The 26,375-nt window shown below is 46.8% G+C and overlaps 3 protein-coding genes and 1 long non-coding RNA gene across 8 annotated transcripts in view; 2 read left to right on the top strand and 2 right to left on the bottom strand.

Annotated features, from left to right (window-relative positions):
• On the bottom strand, positions 1-713 carry LOC109363729. Its single transcript, XR_002109546.1, has 2 exons — positions 625-713; positions 1-161 (listed from the first exon to the last, which is right to left on the bottom strand). It is a non-coding gene; the product is annotated as an uncharacterized LOC109363729 (long non-coding RNA).
• Positions 1-3,672, top strand: part of CERS1 (ceramide synthase 1) — a 12,475-nt gene extending 8,803 nt beyond the window's left edge. For 3 of the 5 annotated variants that reach the window (XR_004162121.1, XR_004162119.1, XR_004162120.1), the window contains exons 5-7: positions 577-986; positions 1,274-1,422; positions 1,886-3,672. Coding sequence is in view for 2 of the 5 variants with exons in the window: in XM_031557146.1 (XP_031413006.1) it covers positions 577-724; positions 1,274-1,422; positions 1,886-1,928 (340 nt within the window). In the remaining 3 variants the exon portion in view is untranslated. The remainder of the gene's footprint in view (positions 1-576; positions 987-1,273; positions 1,423-1,885) is intronic. The other 2 variants (XM_031557146.1, XM_003213291.3) reach the window with 1 other exon arrangement.
• Positions 3,673-3,751: 79 nt separating this feature from the next.
• GDF1 (growth differentiation factor 1) lies at positions 3,752-5,681 on the top strand. The gene is made up of 2 exons (XM_003213292.4): positions 3,752-4,070; positions 4,777-5,681. Exons 1-2 carry the CDS (start codon positions 3,785-3,787, stop codon positions 5,607-5,609), a joined length of 1,119 nt encoding a protein of 372 aa, XP_003213340.2. The 5' UTR covers positions 3,752-3,784; the 3' UTR covers positions 5,610-5,681.
• Positions 5,682-7,463: 1,782 nt separating this feature from the next.
• Positions 7,464-26,372, bottom strand: UPF1 (UPF1 RNA helicase and ATPase; the record flags this gene model as incomplete). The annotated part of the gene is made up of 24 exons (XM_019609968.2): positions 7,464-9,853; positions 9,953-10,075; positions 10,470-10,687; positions 10,912-11,073; positions 11,587-11,668; positions 12,126-12,300; positions 12,936-13,078; positions 14,064-14,220; positions 15,214-15,331; positions 15,541-15,754; positions 15,876-16,019; positions 16,201-16,315; positions 16,546-16,710; positions 16,982-17,100; positions 17,225-17,384; positions 18,214-18,322; positions 18,501-18,599; positions 18,774-18,858; positions 19,461-19,622; positions 20,020-20,200; positions 20,579-20,746; positions 21,281-21,370; positions 21,792-21,934; positions 26,313-26,372. Coding segments are annotated over 23 exons (3,189 nt in total), but the record flags the coding sequence as incomplete, so codon positions are not given.
• Positions 26,373-26,375: the final 3 nt, after the last annotated feature.

Genomic DNA, 26,375 nt, shown 5'->3' on the forward strand with positions numbered 1-26,375 from the left:
TTTTTTTGAAGAAGCAAATGGGATGTGGGCCTCAGATCCCAGCCCTGCTGCTCCTCCTGGGGAAAGGCAGAAGAGAAAGATGAAGAGCAGAGATAAATCACTCACAGGTTGTCACTCCTGGTGCATCCCTTTGTCTCCTTCCTCCCTCTCTGCAGGCTTCTCTGAAAAGGAGAGGTGGCAACAGGAACGATTGATATGAGGGGGAGGAGAACAAGGAAGGTTTTGAGTGATAAACAAGGGATGCACAGAACTAAGAAAACCTTCCAGCTATATTCCTCTGCTGTCCCCCCCATCCAGCTGAGAAAATCTGCACAGTAGAATTGCCTCTACTCTGAGAAAGCCATTTCTCAGCCCTGGTGCTGATGCTCAGCCATGGTAACAGTACCCTCACTAATGTTCCTGCCCGTTCAGGGGCCTGTGTGAAGTCCTAGAACCAGGCCTTCAAACCCAAATCAGATGCCGGGGGCAGGGACTGCCAGCTGCAAGAGGAGTTGACACGGGAGGCTGTGCTGGAGGAAGCTGCTCTGGGAATCCCTGGGGGCCATTAATCCCACCCTGCTCCCTCTGCCCTGGCAGGTTTTGGTTCCGTCTCTACTGGTTTCCCCTCAAGGTGCTCTACGCCACCTGCTACTCCAGCCTCCAGTCGGTTCCTAATATCCCCTTCTACTTCTTCTTCAATGCTCTGCTCCTTGTCCTCACTCTGATGAACATCTACTGGTTTCTGGTGAGTAGGGGAAGCTCAGCAACCCCTACGCTGCCTCTCCTGCCTCAGCTGCTGCTGTGTGATGCCTGCTGCCTGCCTCTCCAGGGTGGCTGTGGGAGCTGCAGGCACGGGGAAGTGTTGGGGTTTGAGTGGGAAGGGAGGAGTGCAGTGCCCAGAGGGCTTCTTGGTGCTGGAATTGAGAATGTTGTCTCTCAGCCCAGGGATCCATGGGAAGGGATTGTGACAGACTGTTGTTGCCCGGGGCTCCTTGGCACTGGAGCAGGTGGGAATGTGATACAGGCACAAATGCCGTGGCATCTCCTGAAGTTCTGGGGGAGGGTGAAGCTGAACCGTGGGCTGGGCTGGGTGGCAGCTGCATCCATTGTCCGGTGGTGATGAAATCAGTCAGTGGCATTTGTAGGAGCCTTCATCCCAGGGCTTCGGCCACCCCTATGGGAGCTGCCTTCTGCAGGGCTGAGAAATGCCCCATGCAGCAAATGGGATTGAGCGGGCTGGGTGGAACGGCTCTGGGCCTGGCGGTTGTGGCTGACTGTGCCTTTCCCCCTGCAGTACATCGTCCTGTTTGTGGCCAAGGTGCTGATGGGGCAGGTGCACGAGGTGAATGACGTGCGCGAGTATGATGTGGAGGACAGCAAGAAAACCACAGCAGCCAAGAAGAAAGAGAGCGGGCTCCAGCTGCCCAGTGCTCTGAAAGAAGGGTGCGTGGGCAGGGGTGGGGACCTGGACAGCACGTCTGGGTTGGGAGAAGGGAAGATGCTGTGAAGCAGCGTTTAAAGCATCCACCGCTGGGCTGGAAAAGAGAAGGATGTCTTGATTCAGAGTATAAAAAATAGCTGCAGGGATCGGGAAGAACTTTGTATCTCCACACCTCAGCATTATGGTGTCTGTCCACCTTTGTCCCGTGAATCCTCACCTTTCCCTTCCCCTGCTCACCAGGCAGAACTGGCTCTGTGTGTGGCACTGCTCCCTGAGCAGCATCTGCTGTTTGTGTGGAGCACAAAGTCAGGTGAGATGCTGGGTCCCGTAAAGCAGGTCTGACTGATAGGGGACCAGTCTCAAACTGCCTGCATGAGCCTGTTACGGCAGATCAGCTGTGAGAGTAAGGGAGGGAGAGTCGGTGCAGAGGCCAAAGCTCACTGTCTGCTGTGCTCTCATTCACAGGATGCACCTGAAGAACGGACTTGTGAAAGACAAGCGGTTATAAGAGCGTGGCTGCTGCAGCTTGGCTGGATCTGGGGACTGAGCCAGGACCCTACGCTCAATCCCAGCAAATGAAAGGCACAAGAAGAACTTAATCCCCAACGCCCCTTCATCCCCTGCCTGGAGCCGGGGAGGAGATGCCACTGATGGAACAGGCCCCTGCCAGGCCTTGCCTGTGACCAGGCTTCACCTGATGCTGTGTGCTTTTTGTAGCCTGTATGTGCTGGTTCGGTTGAGAGGCTTTGCTGGTCCAGGTAGGATTTGGAGCTGGCTTTAGGTCCCCTGGTGCTTCCTCTCTCACTCCATCCCTCAGCTATTCTCAGTCCCTTTGTGATTTCTCCTGTTGTTTGCATTGGCTCCTCCCCACCACTCTGCCTCAGCAGCACTGAAGGGTCCTCTGATGCAGTGTCAGGTGGGGAGGGGGACGTCCTGTCCTCCATTGGCACTGCAGTATCAGGTATAGGGAGCCCAAAGCCAGCTCTGCTCCAGGTGCCAGCAGGCAGCAGAGAGGTGAAGCAGTGCACTTCTGGGCCTTGCTGACTTGGAGGGGTCTAACTCAAAGATGTCTGTGCTTCTCTGGAGGCTGCGGCATGCAGCACAGTTCTCATGTGCAGGTCTTCCTGGAAACCCAGCCCTAGAGCATTATTCCGGCCCAGGATGAGGGCCAGGACATCTTGTTTGCTTAAAAAGCCCATGTAAGAGATATCTCCATACTCTTGTCCAGCAATGTCTGCTTGCTTGAGTGAAGAGCAGTCAATCTCTGCTGCCTGTGCTGGTTTTCCAGGTAGCATTGACCTGAGCCTGGTGAAGCCTGTGTGCTGGGCTGGGTCATACACCTCATTGCTGTGAAGCCCTGAAACTGGGGCTGACCCAGCACAGAGCTCCCCGGCTGGAATCAGTAGGCAGTGGTAGGATACTGGATGCATCCGTTCCAGGCATCAGAGATTGGCTAATTTTTTAACTTTTTTTTCTTTTTTTAAATTTTATTTTTTACTCTTTGTTCTCTTTATGTTGATTTGACTCACTGCTGCCACGTGAGCCTCAGGGAAACTGAAAGCAAAATGTGACTTTGGCTTGATGGAAACTGCCAAGCTGTGGCAGGATGCGTCACCTTGTAATTTCCTAGCAGAGTTTCAGAGGGCTCTATCTGTGTGCTTTAGTTTCTTGGCTTTTGAACTGGATTTGCAGGAAGGAGGAAATGAAGGAAACTGAATCTCAGTGCCTCGGTATGCTGGGCACTGGCACTGGTTGGGTTGCAGCATTTGGTGTGAGTGCCCCTGAGTGGGGGGACCCCGTGTGGGAAGTGGGTGCTGATTGCTGTTTGTGCACCTGGGCTGTGGGAGGATGGTGTGAGGTGGGAGCTGAAGGGCAGAGTTTGAAGATGATGTGGTGTGCTGGAAGTTAACAGCCTTTGGAGGAAGTGTTAAACACTGTGATTGAAGAGCTGACTGGGAGGAGGCAGTGAGAGGATGCCCTGACTGACCAGCGTCTCCCCAGTCTGGGTGGAGTGGCCACCAGATCCACCTTTCTCCAGGGCACATGGAGCAGCTCGGCGTGCTGGCAGCATTGCCACTGCATGGAACTTCTTGTGGGACCTCAATGGTGTGGAGATGCGGAAGGGGAGGGAGCTCTGAGCTGCTGTCCTGCCACAGCCTCAAAGGGTTAACAGGCCCCGAGGAGCCTGGGGGGACCGTTCACACCCTCTGCCCAATCCTGGGAATCCCTGTGTGCTAATTGAGCACTAACGAGATCAAAGGCTCCCATCAGGCAATCATCACCCCCTGGCCCTGTCTTCAGTGCAGCTGGCAGTGGGTCCTGTGCACAGTGCTGCTCTTTGTCTGCGGGTAGGAAAGCGGAGCGATGTGGCCTCTCCTTGTGCGTGCCAGCTTTGGAGCTGGCCTTGCCTGGGCTCTCCTTACTGTGAGTCTGGGGATGGATTTAAGTTTACAGGAAAGTTTGCTGTTAAAATCCCTGGGTCTGAGCGTGAAGCCAAGCCCCAAAATCCCCATTCCGGTGCCACCCGTTCTCTGGCGGATCTTCCAGAAGAGAAAGAGCCCTCCTGCAACAAACAGAGACCCGGTGGATGGTTGTAGGGTGGAGGAGTTTAACGTCCCTGGGAACATCATCCGTGTCTTCGCTGACCAAGGTACAGAAATGCTGCTGTTTGAGTCCTGCTTTTTTGAAAGCCTCTCTGTGGTCTGGGCTGGGAATGGCTGGGGGAGGACAGGGCAGCAGCCAGAAGTGGTTTCTGAGACCAGTCCTGGCTGTGTTTGGTCTGATCTATGAGCATGTTGTAGGTAATGATGTTAGAGTTTAGGCTCCCAGCTTTGGGTAGAGGCAGATGCTCAGCAATCCTGCTGGGTCTGTCCCCCTTCTCCTTTTGGTCCTCCTGCCTCGGGCTGCTCATACAGCACAGCTGGCCCCTGAGGATGGGGCTTCTCTGAGCCGTTCTGTTACGTGGGAGCTGCTTTGTCAATGCTGTTCACATCTCAAGGCACGATTAGGTTCTGTTGAGCTCAGATTTCCAGTGGAAATCTAGGGCTGGCTTTCACAGGCAGCTTGTCAGTTCAGTCAGTTTGCTGCTATTTGCCCTCCTGTCCCTCTGTTCCCTAACAACGCTGCTGGGGGAGAAACTGACAGTTTTCTGCAGGCTGTGCTGTGGGGCTGATGGCCCCATTCCACGCCACTGCCATCTTGATCCAGCAGCTGTGGATGTGTTGAGCTGCCTCTCTCTGCTCTGCCCGTCTTCCTCTACGTGAAGGAACAGGAGCTTGATCGACTACTGGGAGGCTGATCCTGCTCGACATAAGGGGGTTCAGACACCACCACCTCTATTTCTTCTTCTCCATCAGGCCACTTCATTCACAGCGCACAGCCCCATCCGCTGCTGTGTCTGCAGAAGCGTCTGTACTTTAACCTCTCTGTGCTGGAGGAGGGTGAGCGCCTGACGATGGCTCAGCTGGAGGTCAAGTTCAGCCACAACTCGTACCACAGCCCCGGCCGGGGGCAGGGCTTTGAGCTGAGGCTGTACCGCAGCTGCCAGGTGCCACTGAGGGGGACGCTGTCCCCGGAGCGAGGCCGCAAGCTGCTGGTGGAGCAGTCCTTCATCCGCCTGCACAAGTCTCTGCTCTTCAACGTGAGCGATGTGGCAAAGGACTGGACAACTCACAGCAGGAACCTGGGCCTGATCCTGGAGATCGCGGTGAGCGGAGACGGAGCCTCAGCCCCGCTGAGCACAGGGCCACAGAGGCTCTGTGCCGGCATCGACTCGTTCCTGGATACCTCTCTCCTGGTGGTGACCCTCAGCCGGCAGCAGTGCGGGGCATCCAGGAGGAGGAGGAGCGCTTACAACGTCCCCGTCACACCGAGCAACCTCTGCAAGCCCCGGCGCCTTTACATCAGCTTCAGTGACGTCGGCTGGGAGAACTGGATCATCGCCCCGCAGGGCTACATGGCCAACTACTGCCTGGGCGAGTGCCCCTTCCCCCTTACAGCCGAGCTCAACAGCACCAACCACGCCATCCTGCAGACCATGGTGCACTCACTGGACCCGGAGGGGACACCCCAGCCCTGCTGCGTCCCCGTCAGGCTGTCCCCCATCTCCATCCTCTACTATGACAACAGTGACAACGTGGTGCTGAGGCACTACGAGGACATGGTGGTGGATGAGTGTGGCTGCAGATAGAGGAGTGGATGTGGGTATGCGCCGTGGGGGACGCGGAATGATTGATGGAATAAATCCAAGTGTGATAAATGCCCTCTGTGCTGGTGCTTAGGGAGTTTCCCATTGCGACAGGAACTGTCAGAGCTCCCCTCTGTGCTGCTGCCTTCATGTGCAGCCAGGGAGGAGGTCTGCAGGACGGGATGGTGACAGAGCTGATTTAGTGGTAGTGTTGTGCTGGGTGCTCTGAGGTGCTCTGTCGGAGCCTGCAGGTGGTTACGGGGTTATGATCAGGTCTGACCTGGGTGCTGCTCAGCCATCCAGTGTGGGTGGCAGAGACACCAGGCTGGGAATCCCGGCCCCCTCCTGTGCCTGGCAGAGCAGCTGCTGCTGCTGGGCTTTGTTGTTTTCAGCTTTTTGCAGCTTATGCAAAACGAAATGACAAATCTGGTGAAGTGATGCTGGCAGGTTCAGCTGGAGCAGCTCTGGTCCAACTGCAGGAAGAGGTATGGTGTCGTGACATGAGCTGGGTCGCGACTGAATCCCTTCCCTGGGGCAGTGGAGGCTGTGGGACAGCGGTGCTTCTGCTTCACACCAGAGCTGTATGTTGTTCTTGGAGCTGAGTTATCTCTAGCATCGCTTTTTGTTCAGCCCCAAGTTACCTGTTGTAGGTGGTTTGTCTGCATCAGCCTCTGTGGAGCAGCACTGCAGGGGAGGGGCTGGGGATCTGTGGCTGAGGAAGGACAGCAGGGGCACGCAGTGCTCTGGGTGCAGCAGTCAGTGGCATTTTGATCCCTCCCTGAGCTCCCTGTGCTGCAGCACAGTGCTAATTTACCTCGCTGAGTGAAGCAACAAGTGCAGCTGGAGCCACATGGCATCGTGCATCAGGCAGCAGCAGCTTTGCACAGCAGTATTACAACCCTCGTAATTCAGGCACCACCCACATTAGTTAATATGCTTTTTGGGGTTATTTTTGATTTGTTTGGCTTATTGTTGTTTATTTTTTTGAGGACTTGTGGACAGAGCTGCAGCTCTTGGCTGTGGTCCTCAGTCCATTGCAGCAGTGTTTAATGCCATGAACAGAAGCCCCCAGAGCAGTGCTGTGTGCTGCCCTTCCAGCAGAGGCTTTCCTGGCACCGCTGCAGCTTTGCTGTTTTTTGGGGGCGGTGGGAACAGACAAGGAATCTGAGTTAACTTGAATATTTTTTTTTTTTTGAAATATGAGCCTGACAGCATAGCCTGGACTATTACTATTTTTACTTTTTTTTTTGTACCTGTGTTGTATTGTCTCCAAGATCTGATGAAGTATTGCCAAGTGCAGCTGGGCCTTCTTCCTCCAAGGAAGCACTAAGGGTTTAAACCACTGCCAGAGCTGCAGAGGAACTTCTTCCTGCAGCACTGTCCTGCTGCCATGCCTGAACCACGCAGCAGAATGCCGACCCAGGCTGAGTAGTCTGAGAACAGCCCTTAGTTTGGTAGCACTCACCTTCAGCTTCCCCACATCCAGCAGTAACCCCTAACATAGCGCAGAGAAAGCAGCATCCACCACTGAAGGTTTTAAGAGCTTTGAGTGGGACGTAACCCAGCAGGAGCTGTTTCTTTCCAAATTAAAATAGGAGGGATTTACAAACCACTCCTTTCCTTTTGGTACTTGGCTGGAGCGGATGAGGGGTGCAGAGCTGTTATCGGAGCCAGGCTGAGCACAGCTGAGCCCCCACCCAGGATCTGCATTTGCTTCCCCACCTCTGCTCTGCCCACCCCCCCCAACTTTTGTACCAGTCTGTGTTTAAAGGAAGTAATAAACTTGAAGTTTCTACAATCATACTAAGTTTTAATGAATGCTGCATGGTTTCATCATTGAAAGGTAAGGGGCCACCGTGAATGCAAGAGCTGTTTATTAATATTTTATTGATGACAAACAGATTTAAAACAAACTGAGACAAAATCAAAAGAGTAACACCGTGCTAGCACTGATGTCTGGATTTATAAAACTCAGAGTAACTGCTACAAAGGAAAAAAAAAAAACAGCACGAAGCAGAGGCAGGCATTCTCATCAGTGAAATAAAGGGGGGAGGGGAGAGGAGGGGGTTACATTACTCAATGGATTGCATTGCACAGAGGGTTACAGCTTAAACCTATCTGAAAAGTCTATGCAGCTACGCAGCCTACAGAAGGAAAAAAAAAAAATAAAAAAGCCCTTCGGCAATGTTAATAAATAAAACAGTCCATCTCACAAGGAAGGAAGGTGGCCTGTGTCTCCATTCTTTCACATTTTAGAAGTCTAAACGCTGGAGGCTTTTTATGAGAAAAGAATGGTTTTCATTTCTGGAAAATTTGAGTTTATTTTGCAGTTCTTGAACCACGTTCACTGCAGGACTGAACACAAATGCTGAACACCTGTTCCATTCTATGTGCACACTACTCACGTTTGTGGGTATGCTACACCAGGTCTGTGCTGGGGAAGAGACACTCCTGAAAACTACAGCAAATACAGGTGATGAAAGCGGGTCAACACTCTACAGAAAGGACAGTGATGAAAGGGCTTTCCCCCCAGATACAAAAAGTGGGTTTTACATCGCTTAAGTACATTCATATGAGAGGTATTTCGAGTTCCCCCCCAAAAAAAGACTAGAAACACTTGGAGCCCTTTGATAGAACGCTAACTTAATTCAAACCTTACAAACACCGAGGTTAGAATCGCTCTGCTCATCTCTGCCTGGTGGGAGGCTGAGGTTCGCAGTTTGGGATCCGATACAAATGGGTCTGTAGGAATTGTGATTCTCTGCGCCGTTTCTAAAAAGGTTTAGACACAAATAAAATGCTCCCAGTGTTCCCATATGACTTATTTAAGATATGGGTACAACTTAGAAATTGGATGGCTTCTCTTATGTGCTGTTCTCAGTTCTGACTTCCAGCTATTTCTTCAGCCAGCACCGATGGCACAGCTGGGTGCACTACCTGAAAAAGCAGCTCCGGGTTTGTTCTGCAACACCTGAACCTCTCGGCTATCTGCGTTAATCACCGAAGAAGCCACACAAAAGCCTACCCCATAATCTCTAATTATACCCATCTATCAGAGGCCACCTTCCAACAACTGCCTGCTTTGTCCATTTCTCCAACCTGCTTCGGTAACATTGTAGTCTTTACTTCAAAACCAATATAATCCCCAGTTTCCACTACTTCTTCCCCCCAGCTGAGGGAGCAGTAAAGCAGGCCTGTTAGCATCCTTTCCTCCAGGGCCGAAGGGCACAGGAACCCATCCCCTTTCAAGCGCAAAGTTCATCTTACAGAAAGGCTTGTTTTTCACAGAGTAGAGTCCAGACAGTAGCCAATTAAAGCATACAGAAAACACTTCGAAACCCTCCTCCTGCTCGAGCGCGCAGGCTCCTTCCACTCTAACTGCTATCCGATGTAGGAAGAAGAGGCTGATTGCTGCAACTTTAAATCACACTGAAAGTTCTCAAGGTTGGTGCTCTAATTTAGTTTTGTTTTACACTTTTTGTAAGCTTCTCAGAACAAGGATCTCCCAGGTCCACCACTAAGAATTCAGAGACAAACTTCTAAAAATTCAGTGCTCCTTTGAAAGAATCTCTTTAAAACCACCTCGTCACGAAAGACCCATTCAGAATGTGGGCGGCACGATGACACTAGGATTTCAGAGCCAGCGCTGGACAACAAAACCTCCATCTCAGAGTTGAGCATCAGCTACGTTCCACTGGATTTCTGCTTGGCCTGCTGTCAACTTAGGAACTCTCTCTCAGATACTCTGCTTCTAAAATGTAAACAGTTACTGCTAAAATATAGTACCCCTTGGAAATGAGAACAACTCTGAGATGAGGGTTTTCCTCTCCCCATCTGCTCTGAAAAGTAATGCCCTGCTCGCAAAGAGAAGTATGGAATGAAGTGAAACCTGCTTAAGGCCCTTCTCTCGAGCTTCTTGGACTGGGGGAGCAGGGACTCGGCTGACCACTCATTGCAGGGTGAGTTGCCTTCCCTGTGAGGCGCCAGCCAGTCCGTCGTTGCTCTCTCTCCTCTCCGGTCAGTCTCCTTGTCTCAGTGAGCTAGCAGTGGGCTCTCTCGCGCGCTCTCCTTTCTCTCTCTCTTCTCTCCTCTCCGTTGGTTGGTTTCTTTCTCCTGTTGCTCTCACACAGTGGTGCTTCAGTTTTAGCAGTGGAAAACAGGTATCCATTTTATTTTATTTTTTTTATTACCCAGAATAAAATGCTGATGAACTAAGCTCCACGCAAGCTTAGCTCTTCTTCCTCAACCTGAAAGCAAAACAAGAATTGTATTACAGCTGTCACGAGAGAAACAGCTCTCAAGAGCTGCAGCAGGGAGGAGAAGCAGAGGGTGAGCTCAGTGCTTACACTCTAGTACTGTGACAGTCCCGTCACTCCGCCATGTTGATACGCGCGTTCCCCCTGGTAGGTGGAGTCCTGTGACAGCGCCACGTCAATCTGAGACTTAAACTCATCACCGAGGTAACTGTCCTGGAAACGAGAGCGTGTGTTAAGCAGCATCAAGCTCCAGTGGTACCTTACAGAGCAGCCAATGTTAAAGAAAAAATGACTTTTTGTTTTTAAGGTTTACCCCCATTTTGCTGCAGAATTGCTACAAAGCTTTCAGCAGTACAAGGCAGCTGAAAGGGCAGCGGCTGAACGTTAAGGCTCAAGGTGAAGTTGGGATATGCAGCTCTAAATTCTTTTGCTCAAGTATACTTCTGAAGCCCACCAAGTAGAGGGTAAGAAATGCTGCGGCCAAATTGACTGAAGATGTTTTAGTTTCTACTTTCCTCAATTCTAAGAAACAGAGATGCGCACACACGAACAGAAGACTGACATAAAACCCAGGAAAGAAGGGCAGACCATGCATCACTCTGCTTACCTGTGATAATTCTGGTTGGGAGAGCCCAGGCTGACTCATCTGAGATGGCTGACTCATGGAGATATACCCCTGAGTCAGTGGACCCTGGGAGAAAGGCTGGGACACCACATCTTGGCTCGCCTGGCTATTGGGAAGGTTTGACTGACTCGTTCCAGGAATCCCAAAACGATTTTTCTGGCGCCCACCACGACCGGTCTTCCCTTTGGGTGCCCCACGTCCTGGAAAAGCATTTATCCAAACCAACAGTGAGAAGCTTTACAAGTGTGTGAGAATCAGATGCTTCTACAAAGACTTGATGACTCACTTCAGGCAACACTTCACATTGTACTCAATGCAGTAGGTGCAAAGAAATACAACAAGCTTACTCTCATCAGCACTGAAAGCATTATCCCACATCAGACCCACACTGTGGCTTTGGCACTGTCCCCTCCTGGCCCCATACCTGCAGCCGGGCCGTTGGCCTGCCCGAAATACCCTGGTGGTGGCATTGGGGGCATCACGAGGTTGAAGGGGATGGGAATGTTCATAGCAGTGACGTGGCTGGGGCCTGCACTGATCATCCCGATCTGGTCGTGGGTTTGGAAGTACATGTTGGATGGGCGCCCTGGGGAGGGGGAAGTCACAGTTATTTCAAGCATCCTGAATATTATGAAATTCATATTCCTGCTTTTAATGGTAACAGGAGGACTTTAAGAAGGAAAAATAATATAAACTGAAAAGACAAGTCCATCACTGTCAAGAACTTCTGGGATTCCTAGTCCCCCATTGATCCCACACTCCCGAGTCTCAAAGAGACATAATGTGGTCACCCCATCCAATCACTCTTCTGTAGCGCCGTTCACAATTCCTACAACACTGACACACACACACACCCACCCCTCACTCTTTATCTGCTCTTCAGACCATGGAGTTAGATCACAGAGGTTACTGCAACGTCAGGGACAGCAAAATCCCTCCTTAAATATTCAGACATAATGAGCATTTTCAATTTTTAACCCCTACATTTTTCTGTAGCGTCTCTTCAAGCATTTAAACATTTGCAGTCTGTAAGACATCCAACCTCAGAGACTAACTGAAGAAAACTGGTGAATGGTGTTAATGCTGACAGCTTCTTTACCTTGACTGCTCCGGTCATAGACTGATCCTGGAATAATAGCTTCACGTGCATCATACATGGCAGTGGTCATGAAGCGGGCGCCCTGAAAGCATTGAGAAGTTGGACAAAGCTTTAGCATCGAGCTGTGCACTGCAACCCAACTGTAAGGTGGGTAAAAACTCAGCAAGACCTCACAGATACTGTTTCTAATATAAGAAAAACATCCAGCCATCATCTCAACCACACGTTGACAATTCTCAACAGAACTGTACGTAAAAACCTTACAGAACACTTGTAATTACTTTGTGTAAGTTCATTATACACGATGTTTCATGCATTGCAGAAGTCACCCCATGTAAAATTTTGCAGTGAATAAAGACAAACTGTTTCACTTAGAAACTGCAGTTTACTTTGCCACAGCCCATTTACTAGGCAACAAAAGTGGAAAGATACAGGCGTGTGAGGGCATGTGGGTGTCTGTTTATTCCATCCATTTATGGCTATCAATGCCCAGTTACTTCATGCCACAGACATCTGAGAAACAGGAAAGGCCAACTTACTGGGTTGATGGTATTGACAAGTTTTCGGGGCTTGCTGAATTGCATGAGGCTCTCCCGGAGGTTATTCAGTGGTCCCTCCACCAGAACCTTCTGCTCCTTGTAGTAATTCAGCAGGTGATTCCAAAGTGGTTGTTTAGACAGAGCTTTCGGGTTCCCAACAATAATTACCCCATACCTATGGAAGAACAAACAGCAAAACTAAGATCAGCTTACAAAACAGGACAAGTTACACAGTACTGCTGGAACAGCAGCAAATGAAAGAACTCCAAAGAAGCCTGTGACAGTAGGTATAGGAGACCCTGTCCCAACTGTCCCTGTATACAGGGAAGGATTTCTGTACTTGGAAGCTTGTGATTCCTGAGAAACTGGCTGCAGCAATCTCCTTCCCTGTACAGGCTTGTCAAACATGTCACTATGCTCACCAGCCACATTACGTTGTTTTAGAACTTAGCAGATACCAAGGGAAGCCAACCAGCACATCACTGACTTCTCAGCAGCTTCCCTTCTTAACAACCAAAGGCATTCTAAGAAAAGAAAAACTGTAACAACAGCTGCTGAGACAGAAAGGAGTGAGTGAAGGGAAGACTACTTCTGTCCTGCAGACAAAGGGAAGAGCATGCTGGATTCTACAGCCTCCCAGTACAGAGCACTAACGCTGACTGATTTAAGATTGCTCTTGCAAAGCTGAATCATTTCCATATTCCCTTCAAGGTTCCCTTAAGCCAGGCAGAGGAACAGGCTTACCACCCACAGAACGCAGCCCTTAGTAGCTTGCCTCTAAAACAGAAGATCTGTCCAATTTTACCTTACCTTGCTCTTGTAAGAGCCACATTAAGACGCCTGGGGTCATTCAGAAATCCTATCCCTTGGTGTTCGTTGGCCCTCACACAAGACAGGATAATAAAGTCCTTCTCTCGTCCTTGGAAGGCATCCACGCTTGCAATTTCTACTTCCTAACACAGAGGAAAACACGTAAATCATGGAAGCACATGATGGTTGTACTACCAACAGGTATTACAAAACATACTGGCTGCACACTAACAGTTCCATCATTTGGGAAAAGTGTTATTTTTGTCATGCCAGATGATCTGATAATTCCACTGCCCACTAAAGAGCTTCCCTAAGGGAGAACGGAGAGCTTCATTTTAAGACAAATAACTTTTATGTTCATGTGCTTTATGGTTCTTTCACTTCCCCCCCCTACAACTGGCACCTGCTACAGAAAGCAGCCCTTCTCCAGGTACTCTGCCAGGACGAATTTGGCTATCCCAAACCTCATAGCAATACAGCTGCAGATCAGCACTGCTGCTCCCAGCTACTGAGAAGCCTGAATCAGAGGGACAGATCATTCCTGGCAGGAGCAGAAGTATTTCCACCAATTTTTGCTTCAATGAAAACACTGCCCAAGCTTTCAATTATTGCAAAAGAGACTGTATTAAACATCTAACCAGCTTGTTTGTAGCAACATGTTTCAGTGTTTGATGGAGGAGGTCCACTCATCAGAGGACACACTCCTAAGCAAACAAATGATCGAGCATTAGGATTTATGGTGTTCAACTTCCTGTGTGTCTCCCAGCTTGAGATATTTTTCCACAGCTGAAGCACTGCTGACCTTTCCCTTTTGTGCCTCAATGAGCCCCCAGAGGATGGACTCACTGAAGCTCTCCTTTCAACAGAAACTCACTGGGCTTTCTCTATTATTTGGCAAACTGTTCTCCTTAAACTTACTGGCACTTGCTAACTCCTGCATTACCTTCCCTTGAACTATTTTACCTAAGGTCAATTAAAATGCTCAGAGGTTACTAAAGAATAAGCAAATTTGGTCTGAGAAGCCAGACCAAAAATGAAAACATTTGAGTTTCACAATGTCTGCCTTTCTTATCTCCTCAGCTTCTTTCTATCTTCAAATGTTCTCTCGTTTGTGCAATGACTCCATACCTGGTAAAGTTTTGTATGCAAGGAACCACTGAACTGCATGTACTGCACCAGATAGGATCGTTGGCCTTCATAAGGAGTAATAATGCCAATCTGATCAGGTTTGGCACCAGCTTTCAAAAGCTTTGTAGTTATCTTCTCCACGTTGGCAGCTTCCGTTCTAGGAAAGAAAAAAAAAATAAAATCATTTAATTAGGTAAATTAGCCCTAGGTCTAAACATTTTCAGTGAATGGGGCTAGAAAACCTGAACATGTGTGCTGTGCCTTCTTTCACAAAGGCTACTTCAGAAAGAGATCATTTTTACACCACAGCACCCTGCCACTCAAATTAGTTCAGCTTAAGCTCTGCAAGAACATTCACTGCTATCACCTCTTGGCTACAAACAGACGCTCTCAGCTAAAAGTTAACACCTCAAAAAGAGGTCACAACAACACAAATTTATCCTGAAATCTACATCTGCCTTTTCAGTACTGCACCACTAGACTTCCTGGAGAAGCAGAATTCAGGATGGCCATCACTCTTCTGAAATGCACTTCTCAGAGTTAAATGTATGCTTGTACTTGGAGTGAGACCATGAGAAGTGTTCCAGCCTGCTGTACAAACAGATCCTTCAGTTCTTTTATCTTAAAGTTTTAAATATAGAACGTTTTTTTAATGCCAACTGCCCTGTCAGCCAACAATTGTGCCATTTGTTTGTGCACAGTCTGCCTTGCTGCATTCAGCACTCCTGCACACGCAGTTCAAGAAGCAGATTAAAAATATCACAGCAGATATGTTTTGCAAGTTGGTCTGGTTCTTCCTTCCAGGCACACAAACAAATGCATGTAAAGCAAAGGAGCAAAGTGTTAGAAGCTCGCTCACTGGAAAAGTTTGGATGTGCAGAACAAAGAGATAGGAAAAAAAACGAATTTCCCAGCTCTCCACTGCTCTCTTGTGCTACCTTCTCCTTTTTCAACATCTACCCATTAGGACTTTGTTTCAGGAGCCACCGGAATTCAAGCTTTGAAATGGGACTCAACCAGCACTTCCTGGGTGCAAAATGCAGTCAGTTTGCTTCTGTTTTGAATTCACCCCTTTTATATAAGGCACTTAGTTGTCCTACACTCCTTATACTATCAGTATTTCTATGTAAATCTCAGTACTGATTTTTACCTGTTCAAGTAAGAGGTGCCTGAGCTGGCAATTTCTTCCTGTCCTTGTGTAACATAGAAAAACATTGGCTTATCTGGCTGCGGCCACTGGAAATCAAACCCTTTCTTCACACGGTCAGCTGAAGAGCACAAAAGTAATAAAGTTAATACTGCTTTACTAAAAAACCACTTTCACAGCAATGCCTCAAAGAGTCAAAGCCATCAGCGTGGTGGCAGTTCCCTTCCTAATTGAATTAAAAAAAAAACTCATCTGAATTAAAGAATTTTTCCTTCAATCCTTAATGAACTGGAAAGAAAGGAATTTGCAGGAAATGCCACTCTTACTCACCTGCAGTGACACCATTCTGGAGCGAACCCTCATAGAAGATGTTGGATGGGAAAGCACTCAGGGCAGGGTGCATGCGGTACTGCACCTGCAGGCGGATGGGGCGAATCCCCAGCACCACCAGCCTCTCAAACAGGGACTGAGACAGGCCTGCCTTGGCAGCTTTCTTACACATCACAACAGGACCAAGCTGGCAGTGGTCACCTACAAGAATAAGCTGAGGAAAAGAAAAATTCACCGCTGATGACAGTGCAGATACCCAAGTCTGAATTTTCTGCCTGAACTACTGCTTCACCTATTTATAAATCATACTTTAGAGGAAATCCAGTGGCTCCTACCTGCTTTGCTCCCAGCACAACTGGCACCATGCACTCTGGCTCAGTGGCCTGGGTGCTTTCATCAATCAGGATGGAACGGAACTGCATTTTTGCAAGCCTTGGATCGCCAGCTCCCACGCAGGTGCAGCAGATCACATCTGCATTCTGAGACAGAAACACAACCAAAATCAATCAAGTAACATAGATAGCACTTTCATACAGAAGGTCACTGAATACCATTCCAGGAATCTCGCCCAAAGTTAAACTGTATTCTGATATCTGCCAACAAATTGCAATTAAGTGGGAGAAGGCAGTAACAGAACTACTGTATCTGATGGAACTTTACCATGAGCAATTCACGCTCTGCTGTTCGCTTCAGCGCACGGTAGCGTTTCTCATCAGCAGATGACAGTTCTCCAGTTTCATCTTTAAGTTGTTGCAGCTTCTGAAGCTCTGGCATGCTGCAAAAATGGAATTTTGCATTATAATCTAATTAACAACAACTCCAGCTCACGGTGAAGCTCTTTACATGTTGCCACAGAAACAAGAAAACTATTTGCGAAACTAAAAATGACTTTTGTACAGAGCAAAATATATTCCCATCATTGTCAGAGTTGTTAAAACAACTGCGTCCATCACAACACCTGAGGTTTGGGTTTTTTGGGGTGTCTTCCCCTCTCCCACTCCTTACCTATCCATGTTTCTGATCTGGTTATGCAGTGCCAAGAAAGATACAGGTGAGTCAATTGCCTCACGGCTTTTAGCACACAGCCGAACCACTTTCAGACCAGTCTGATGGATCTTCTCTGTCAACTGATCTACAGCAATGTTACTTGGAGCACACACTAACACAGGCCTTGGGGGGGAAAAAAAAGGCAAAAAAGTCTCAGTGAACCATAAACTTCTTCCTGCAACAGTGTGTTAATATACATGCTCCCTAAAAATAAGCTACTGATGAGTATCTTCTGATTTAAGCTCAGATTTTCACAGAATAATACATTTCTAGAAAATCTTTCCAGTTCAAGGATACAGACTGGATACAGACTGCTGAAGTGTTTAAATGTGAGCTGATTCTCTGGACCAATAATGAGATAACCTCATGCATAAAGATTCAGAGAAGTTCTTACCCATTGCCCTGTCTAGCCAGGTGATAGACAATGGTAGCTGATGTCACTGTTTTTCCAGTACCAGGGGGACCCTGGATAAGGCTCAGAGGACGCTGCAGGACTGTCTTCACAGCATAAACCTATGGAATTATTTTAATGCTATTCAGTATTCCTTGCACAGGAAATTACAAAGTCGTTCAAAACCTTCAATCATAAATCCTTCATCATATTCTTTGCACGTAGAAAAAAGGAACACGAGGTTACCTGAGAATGGTTGAGATCAGGAAGTCCTTGTGCTGTAAAACGCTTTGGCAACTGGCATTTAATAATTACATCTTCCACCTCATGGCCTAACAGTTTGTGATAGATGTATCCTGACACCGAAGTCTCATCCACAGCAAATGTTTTTAAAGCACTCTGCATTCTGAAATGAACAAAGGACAAAAAATAGAACAAAATCAGGATTACCTCAGACGAAATTATGCACAAAAGTAGAGCAGAAGTTAATCAGCCACCAGACAAATTAAAACATAACTTTTGGATAAAAGACAATGCAAAGCATCTAATAACAGAACTAGGAGACCAAACATTAGACTTCAAGAGCACGGATTTTTCTTTCCCCAGTGTGCATTCTACAAACTATAACCACAAACCTGCAGTGGAACTGGACTCTGACAGTTTGCAGTGGAAGTTTTAGGTGCAGGATCTGAATAAAAGCTGTACTTAGTACCTCTACTTCAGGACAACAAACAAGCTCCTATCTCACAACATGCACTACAGACACATCTCAAGCCCACAGCTGATCCAGTTGCTTTGAAACTTCAGTCTGTCAAAGTGATTCAAAGTTGAGGAGATCAAATAAGAACACAAAGCACTTCATGACTACATTAACAAACAGAACCTCAAAACTTTTTCTTCTTAAATCCCAAATGCTACTGAGCTTAAGGTTAATTTTTCCCCTTGGATTCACAGGCTACATGAATGTATTTAAAAAGTCCCTGGTGCTTCCAAAGTGAGAAACACTGACAGCTTGGAATTCATCTGAACATTACCACCTCTAACAACAATTAGAGCTGCTGCTCTGTGAAGCAGGTGTCACGTTCATGAACTTGATGCATTCAGTACACTCCCTCTGATTGCCAGTGTAATGAAACAATACATCACCTCTTGTTCAAAAATCCCACTGAAGTTAGAAGAAAAAATATACACCTACTGAACTCATTATCTGCTGAGTTTAAGTGCTTTCTCAATACCTGTCAAACGAAGTAGACTTCCACACAAAATCCACTTGGAAGTTATGAGTAACCTCCACGGGGGCTCCAACGCTGCTCCTCAGCTCGATGGCAATCTCATCACCATAATCTGTAGAACCTCGTTAAGTAGTAATCTACAGCAAACATTTGAATTTTATTTTCCCCGATTTTGATTTATTAAGTAGACGCCCACTAATTACAATGGTTTCAAAATTAGTTATGTACACAATTTAGGAGTTCCTAAAGATAATTTAACCTTTCATTAAGGCTCATTAAGTAAAGGATACTATCAGGAACTTTGATAACATGGCCAATTCCTTTCCACAAAGGGGCCAGGTCTCCTTTATACCTCAAGCAGATCTCATCTCCTTGCATAAGACGCATATCTACAAAGGAAAGAGAAAATAATCTCAGAACATTTACAGCAAAACCGCCCCACAGTGCAGAAAAACCTACAGGACAATCTTATATCCCAGGCCAGATCATTACAGTTCTTTAAATGCTGATATTATTCACCAGGTACAAAAAGCAGACAAAACATGCAGCTGAGCTGTCATTACCTGAATCAGTCTTTGGCAGAGTGAAATAAGCAATTCTTTTCTTATTCAAGCCCAGGTCCCATCTGACTGTGATGTTATCTTGGGTCTAACAATAAAGAAAGAGCATATATTATGTTCTTAAAAAGCTGTTTACCAACTACCACAGTCCTCACGGTCCTAAACTTCAAAAGAGTGGAGAAATACAAAACTTGCTGTTCCACTGTCACCAAACAAACATCTGTGTTTATTATTATGGACTGTATTCACCTGCCCACCTGTAGGAGTTAATTCTGTTTCAAAGACAATGCATTTAGTTAATGAGAAATATGTTGTCATCACCACCTGTGTTTGTTTTGTAAAAAAACTCTTAAGTATCCCCAACATATTCCAAGCTTGATGGAAAGTGACTGATGCAAAAGTAAGTGAATGTTATGAGGAAAAGAACATGACAGAAGGTGGTCAAGAAGCAGTTCTGACAAAGAATACAATTCCAGGAGAGACAAACTTTGAATTCAGAAGAGATGGAAACATCACCTAAGGTCTTCCAAGTTTTCCCTGTGATCACATATCAATACTACTGTTAATTACTGTCATGTCTTTATTACAGTAATATTACATTTATTTCATTTTACTTTTTCCTTCTATTCTATTAAATGAGAGAACTGGTCAGAATTCCCCCCCCAAACAGGCATTTTTCAAGCAGATTACCTGAGACTCCTTAAGCTTCTTGTCATAGTCTGCCTCAAGCTTGACCAGAGGACCAAATATATTTTGGTATTGATAAGCATCCTCATATCTAAGCAGGACATGCTGTGGCTCTTCATCAACACCAGGCTTTTCTAAGTCCTCAAGGGTTGCAGATGGATTTTCCTAGAATTTCACACACAAGAGTGTTGTTTCGAAGTTTTAAGCACAAACAAGTGACAATAAACTGCTAAAACCATGCTGAGATATTATGTCATGCTCACCTACATGCAGCCAAGTTTGTTCTGCATTACCAGACATACAGAAAAAGCTCTCAGAAAGCAGTGACTGACTACAGACTGACTGACAGAACCTAAAGATGAAGCTTTCCTACTTTAACAGGTGATTTCTCTAGTCAATTCCCAGTTGTGTTGCTTGTCAAAAGGGAAAGGTTTGAACCTCACGCATATTAGGTTATGTTTCCTGCCTTACACAGTTGCTAAAACAGCCTTGTCCCTCCTTTTTAAGGCACAAAACCAGCACTAAGTAAAACACAATTGGTAATTTGAAAAGTGGGAAATACCTTCCAAAGTTCTTCCAGTTTGTTAATCTGCTGAGCTGTAATCTGACGTGCTCTCAGCTGCTCCTGCTCAGATGGAATCTTTACCAGCCACGAAAGGAAGCAGCGATCTTGGATAAGAGGCTGCCACTGTGAACTGTCCCAATTAATATCCTTTAAACTGCTCTGACTTGCACATGGCTGCCTGCACAACCAAAATATTGAGAAAAATTATTAAACAACTGTAAGGGAAGTTACCAAAGTATAAGAACATGTTTAACACATTCTTCAAACACGCCAAGCATCTTGGTTAAAAGAAGAAAGCCAACACCAGTAGCCTGCTGAGCCAACTCATCAGTTCCTGCACTTGGAATTTCAACACTGCAGAGGCAAGGTATTCCAATCAGAATTTCTCCTGTATTTCTAGAACTGAAAAAAACTCTCAGCATCTAAAATACTAAATATGACACGGGGATAAAAAGGAGAGTATAAACCATTCAGGTACCTAGTGAAAGCCAAGGGTTGCCATTTAGAAATCCAGTTGTGCAATACTTAACACAAACACTGTAATAAATTCTCTCACCTGCACAGCAAAACAACCACAGAGTCTGCCTTAGCTGGAATAAAGCCAAGGAGAAACACATTACGACATCCACAGTTGTAACATTCCAGGACAGTCTCTCCTAGAGGTCCATCTTTATGGAGAGTCACCTCTTTGCACTTTGCTCTCACCAGATGGTTAACAATGTGGCTGAAAGCAGAGAGGATGCATATTTATAAGTAGTCAATATGAAAACCAGATTTAGCCCTAACTTTATGTAACACAGCAACTCAGTCATTATTAAGAGATAAACAAAAACCTATTCATACTCTGGCAGACGTTAATAATTCCCTGCTCTTTTCATCCAGGCCAAGATGACTCCTAACAGTCTGTGTTTTTCCAGTGCATGAATACTTCAAAGTGAATGTGAAAGAAGGGGCAACGTATAAGAAATTTATTGCTGTTTGGAAGCAGCTTCCTGAAGCTCCATGGATCACAGCATCTGTTACACTGTTCTGCAAGAGCACAGGGGGAAGAAGCAGTGAGCTCATGCCCAAAAGTAATTCAAGTTTTGCTGAGATGGAGCTGTAAAAGCTCGTAACAGGAAAATCTAGAGGTTGGAGGCTCACATTCAAGTCATGAGAATTCAACATCGTGGAAAATATAAGTCACACCCATTATGCCATTTCAAAACAAACACTAAAGCAAGTTTGCCCATCTCATTTCCATCATTTAATCATTTACCTGCCAGATGTATTTCCACGCCCATTACAGAACCACTTTTTGCTGGTGTTGCAGTAAACCACACAGGCAGGGTCATGGATACCACAGTAACTGGAATTAAAATGAGATGAGGAAGTGATTGGGAAATTATTTACATGAAAATGCAAATACAAGATTTGAATTATCTAGAAGTGTACAAAATAAGGGGAAGTAAAAAATCAGGAATCACGAGAGTGGCTGGAAGTATCAAACACACGAGTTAAACTTCTGGTTTGAGGCAAGCTTTTTAACTATTTCCACCATTACCGTTTCTAGGATGGTTCAACTCCGTAGCCCTTAGAAGAGAGGCCCAAGACCTCAGCAAAGCAGCACTGTCAGAGCACACAGCTCAGCAGAGGGCACTCCCTGCCTACCAGCAGGCAGCTGCCTACGGGGAAGCTGCTCTCAAAATTCCAGCCATCCTCTAAGCAGGTCTCACTCAATGCCCCCCACCTTCTGGAAACGATCAGCCTGATGCAAAGATCAGTCTCACCTGCAAGCATGCACAGGAAGATCCTTTGTATAGTAAGTATCTTCTTCATCTTCTTCAAAATTCAACTCTGCCAGAAGCTGGCTGGTTTTAGCGACGTTATCATCCACTGCTCCGTTCTGCAGAATGCCATCAGGTCCATTAACCTGCAGTACAAGGTCAGTGCTTAGGTCATACTATCAAAACATGTTCAGAACAAAGCAAGAATGGTAATTCCTACTTCATTATGTAAAAACTTGTCTTTAATTCAGGAAAATCTCAGAAGAACAGAAAACCGATGAGTTTGAAATACATACCACATCGACCAAAAATAATCATATATACATTGTATATAATTGATACTTGCTTCATTAGCTCCCACTTTACAGGAATATTGAAGTGTCAATTCACAAAACTAAACTACTTTTCTTTGGATTATCTTTTTGTCTATCCACCAAGCCAATCCTCCTCCCCAGAGACTCCAGAAGCACAACTTCACAACACAAAGACAACAGGAAGCAGGGGACCAAGACCTATCCCAGTGCATACCTAAGTAAAAGCCAAAGTAGAGCCAGAAATAACAGAAGCTGGTTCTCAGCAGACTGCCCAGCTCTCCAAGCAGCATCACTTGTTCTAGATGTACCGCCTGTATTACATGCGGCCAAACACATACCTGTGTAATGCACCAGGTGTGACAATCACTACTGTATTACTCAAACATTATTTTAGCCACCATACAATTTCCTTCAAAACAAAGAGGCTTCATTAAGTTACTCAGGAAACACACAAACTTCGTTCAAACTGACACAGCCCAAGTTCTCAGAGCAATGCCCTTCAGAGGCTGCCTGGCTAACGCAGCACACACACAGCAGGTGTTCCCTCGTTGCACTGACACTACCTACAGAACCACAAAGCTCTGCGTCAGCACATTTGACACATCAAGTCCCAGTCCTGTTAAAAATAACTCCATTTTGGCAATACTTAGCACAGTGCTTTTACCACCAGGAAGGAGCACCAACAGGTGTGAATGTCACAAATCAGACTTCAGCGTGACGAAAGCAGCCATTGTCCCTTGGGACTCCTTGGCTTCCAGGTCCATTCTGCCACAGCAACCACATCTCTGCAGACCGACAGTCACAGGGGGAGCTGCAGCAGCTCAACATTTAATAGCATCTTCATAGCTGTTCTAACGCAAACATCAACTTTAAATACAGTGATATTAAAGAAAATATGAACATAGCTTATTAATCGAACTTAGAACAGGCGGAGACTAATGGAACAAGTTAACCCAAATTTCTTAGAAGCACGAAGAGAGGACACTCCCAGGGCAGGTGCTGTCAGCCTGCTCTGAAGCAGCCTCACATGCCATTACTGTCATTAGCTGGCAAGCATCATTTTTTTTGGAAGCTCACATATAACTTGGGGCTGCCGAGCAAGCAGCGAGTGCAATTGCAGAGCCCTTTTTTTTTTCTAAATGCAGGAGCACAAGGAATGGCAGCACACACAGATCTCTCATCCTCCACCAGCAGAGCATTCAGGCCTGCAGTGATGTCAGCACGATGGCACCCATCTGTCAGCAGCAGGACCCGGCAGTGCCTCAGCAGGCACACAGGAAGGAAGTGGCCCAACTATTGTTCTAAACTCGCTGCCATGTCAGCCCGTGTGCGTGTTGTTAAAATCTGGCAGCACCAGCTGTTGTGTAAGATTTGGGGAGGGGGGGATTCTCTGTTTTAAATGTGTCGACTGAAACTTCTGGCACAGCAAGTTTAGCAGCCACGCCAAGCAACCTGCACGGATCTGAGAGCTGCTGGTCCCTCCCCGGCTCCTCGCTGGTCTCCACGGTCCTGCTCAGCAGACAGCAGCAGTGCTTGGTGGAGCTGAGCTGCACTACAGCACAGCAGCTGACCCAATTAACACAGCAGCAAGCAGTGACCGTGCGGAGCCCCAGCCGGGTGACAGCAGCTTCCTCGCCGTGCTTCTGGCTGATGTGCCCACCCACACAGCAACTCATCAACAGGCAACAGCCATCAGCACAGCTGCACTTTAAAGCAGTGTATGTCAGGCTGCAGCAAGAGAAACAATGATAGCTAGGCAAGGATTCTGCTGGGATCTTGCTACAAGACAGCACTCAGCTGTGGCACTGCACCCCAGCACTGTGCAGCACACACTGCCCCAGCGCAGGGAAGTTTTTCCTCATGCTTTAGAAAAACACACACTTCTGGATTTGCATAGCTAACCATTTGTTGTTTGTAGAGACTCTGCTAAAGCCGTGTAACATTCACGGCGCCTTATGATCCGTTGTGCTTATTTGATCTCCCTTTCAGAACAAGGGAAGGTGCATCGCTGAGAGCATTCAGCCTCACAGCAGCACAGAGCTGTTTCACAACGGGGATCCGAGCAGCGTTTGCTAACACCGAGGCTGGGGACTGCAGGAAACCCCAACCCCAGCAGCAGGGCTCGCCATGCCCACACTCAGGGCACCACCAAGTGGGCTCCCAGCACCAAGCATGGGAGAAACTGCTGCCTCCTCCCACCAGAACCGAGTCCTGGCCCCAGGGAGCAGGAAACGCTGTGGATATGATCAGAATTTATCTTAATACAAATCAAATATGCTAATTAGTTTGTCTAATCATCAGAAAACTGCATTTCCATTGTTTACAGAAAACAGGAGGCATTGCTCCTGCACTGCTTAACCTCTGCCTGCCTTTTGTCACTCAGACATAATCCGTGGTAACAGCATCCTCTTAAACTATTAGTTAAGTATATGCTGAGAAACAAAGCTTTCAGAGCAAGGCTCAAAGAACACTTCCTGAAGAAACGAGGGGCTCTGCACTGCCCACCCCACCTTATTTCAACCCATAGGGCACTAAAAAGGTATCAGAAAACAGAACAGGAGTAAAAAATAATATCCCTTCCATGTTTATCAGGATGAAATAATACTTATTCAAACTTTATTCACAATCACAGTAAAAATTTAAACTAGGCAAAAACTGTGTAATCTGCGAGACTTAAATTTAGATACACTCCTGCCAAAGGGCATTAACAAGCTCACATTATCTACCCAAGGTAGCAAAGCCTCCCTGAGAATCTTTCAAATGGTCCATTTCTGATCTCAGTGTGATGAGAGCACTGAAAGCAGAGGTACAAACAGAGCACAGGCACTGACTGGGTTTCGCTGAGCTCCGACATCACCGTGCTCCCAAATCCTCACTGGAACAACAGCCTCCCGTATCCCACATTTACACAGCATGGGGACAACTGCAAAACCCTGCACTGAAATAAAAGCACTCAGCCATGACAAACATCCTCTGCTTCCTGCCTGCCAGGACGGATGCTTACAGACACACTCATACCTGGATGCGCTCTCCAGATTTTCCTTTTTCCCTTCTTACTTCAAAGGCTTTTCAAACATGTTTGGACAAAAAGAAAAAGCAAAGCAAATCCTCTTCCCTTGCCTTTTACACTCTCAGACTCATTCTGGGGCGGTTTTTCTTCCTCTTCTATCCAAACTCTTTACTGAGAGTTCTGGAATGATCAGATCTTTAAAAACTACGATTTTACCCCAAATGCCTTTTTAATCAATTAACACACGCGCTAACTACAAACAGACTACTTAACAACTGCAATTCAAACCGGAAAAAGGCTTGTTTTGCCCAACAGAACTCAAGAGCTACAAGTAAACACACAATAAAGCAAACAGCCCACGGGAGCTCAGCTCTAAATCCACATTCTGAACACTGACTGGAGTGAGTCCCAGCACAGCCCTGTGCCTGGGCCCTGCTCTGAGGCAGCACAATTCCACCTGCACTGCACACCTGAGGCTGCCATTCACTCACTGCTCTAAGTTTGCTCATTTCTGTGTCATTTACAGACCCCAGCAGATCAGTCTTGGAAAATAAAGTTAAAAAACCGAATCCCCTCTGACTGCTTTTGGTCAGGATGAAGAGCTTTTACCTCCAGCATTTCAACTCCTCCAAACACACATCCTGGAATGCAGACAGTCTACAAACGTTTAATGGTTAACACCGGGACTATTTAACAATTTATAACAATATAATGGAGCTTAACAATACAGTCCAAGATATACAAGTGCGGCCCAACTTTTAAAAAAGCTCAAAACAGCCTCCCAGGTGCGGCTTTCGGGCTTCTTTTCTCCTGCTATGGACAGTCAAGAAGCAGCACACGGAGAAGCAGCGTTTCCTTTTATAACACTTCTTAGTTTCTGGCTGCACAGCCCCAGTTCCCTCTTTTCTTTCACTTCTGTGAACTGTTAAAGCAGAAACGCGACCCTCATCGGGCGGTGTTAGGAATTCTCCCATTTCTCAGCCTCGAGGACCTCTGCACACCAACCGCGGGCGCTGTAGGCTGTCACTGCCCTACAGCCCCAAACAAAGCCCTGCCCGGCAACTCCGCAAAGAGAAAAAGGCCCTCTCAGAAAGGAGCTGCTTTCCGTCAGAAAGAAATTCAGCTCCGTTTTCAGAGCGCTCAACTCCTCGCAACCGAAGAGAACACGGAGGCACGTTGGTTTCAAACAAGAAAACAAACCGAAATCCTCCCACGCCGGCAGCGCTCCTCGCTCCGTATCGCGACTATCGGGACGGCACGGCG

The sequence above is a fragment of the Meleagris gallopavo genome, chromosome 30, assembly GCF_000146605.3.
Source record: "Meleagris gallopavo isolate NT-WF06-2002-E0010 breed Aviagen turkey brand Nicholas breeding stock chromosome 30, Turkey_5.1, whole genome shotgun sequence".
Taxonomy (NCBI): domain Eukaryota; kingdom Metazoa; phylum Chordata; class Aves; order Galliformes; family Phasianidae; genus Meleagris; species Meleagris gallopavo.

Coding starts and splice junctions, on each gene's coding strand:
- GDF1 (XM_003213292.4), top strand. CDS start 3,785: ATGTGGCCTCTCCTTGTGCGTGCCAGCTTTGGAGCTGGCCTTGCCTGG. Junction 4,071..4,776: donor CCGTGTCTTCGCTGACCAAG/GTACAGAAATGC, acceptor CTTCTCCATCAG/GCCACTTCATTCACAGCGCA.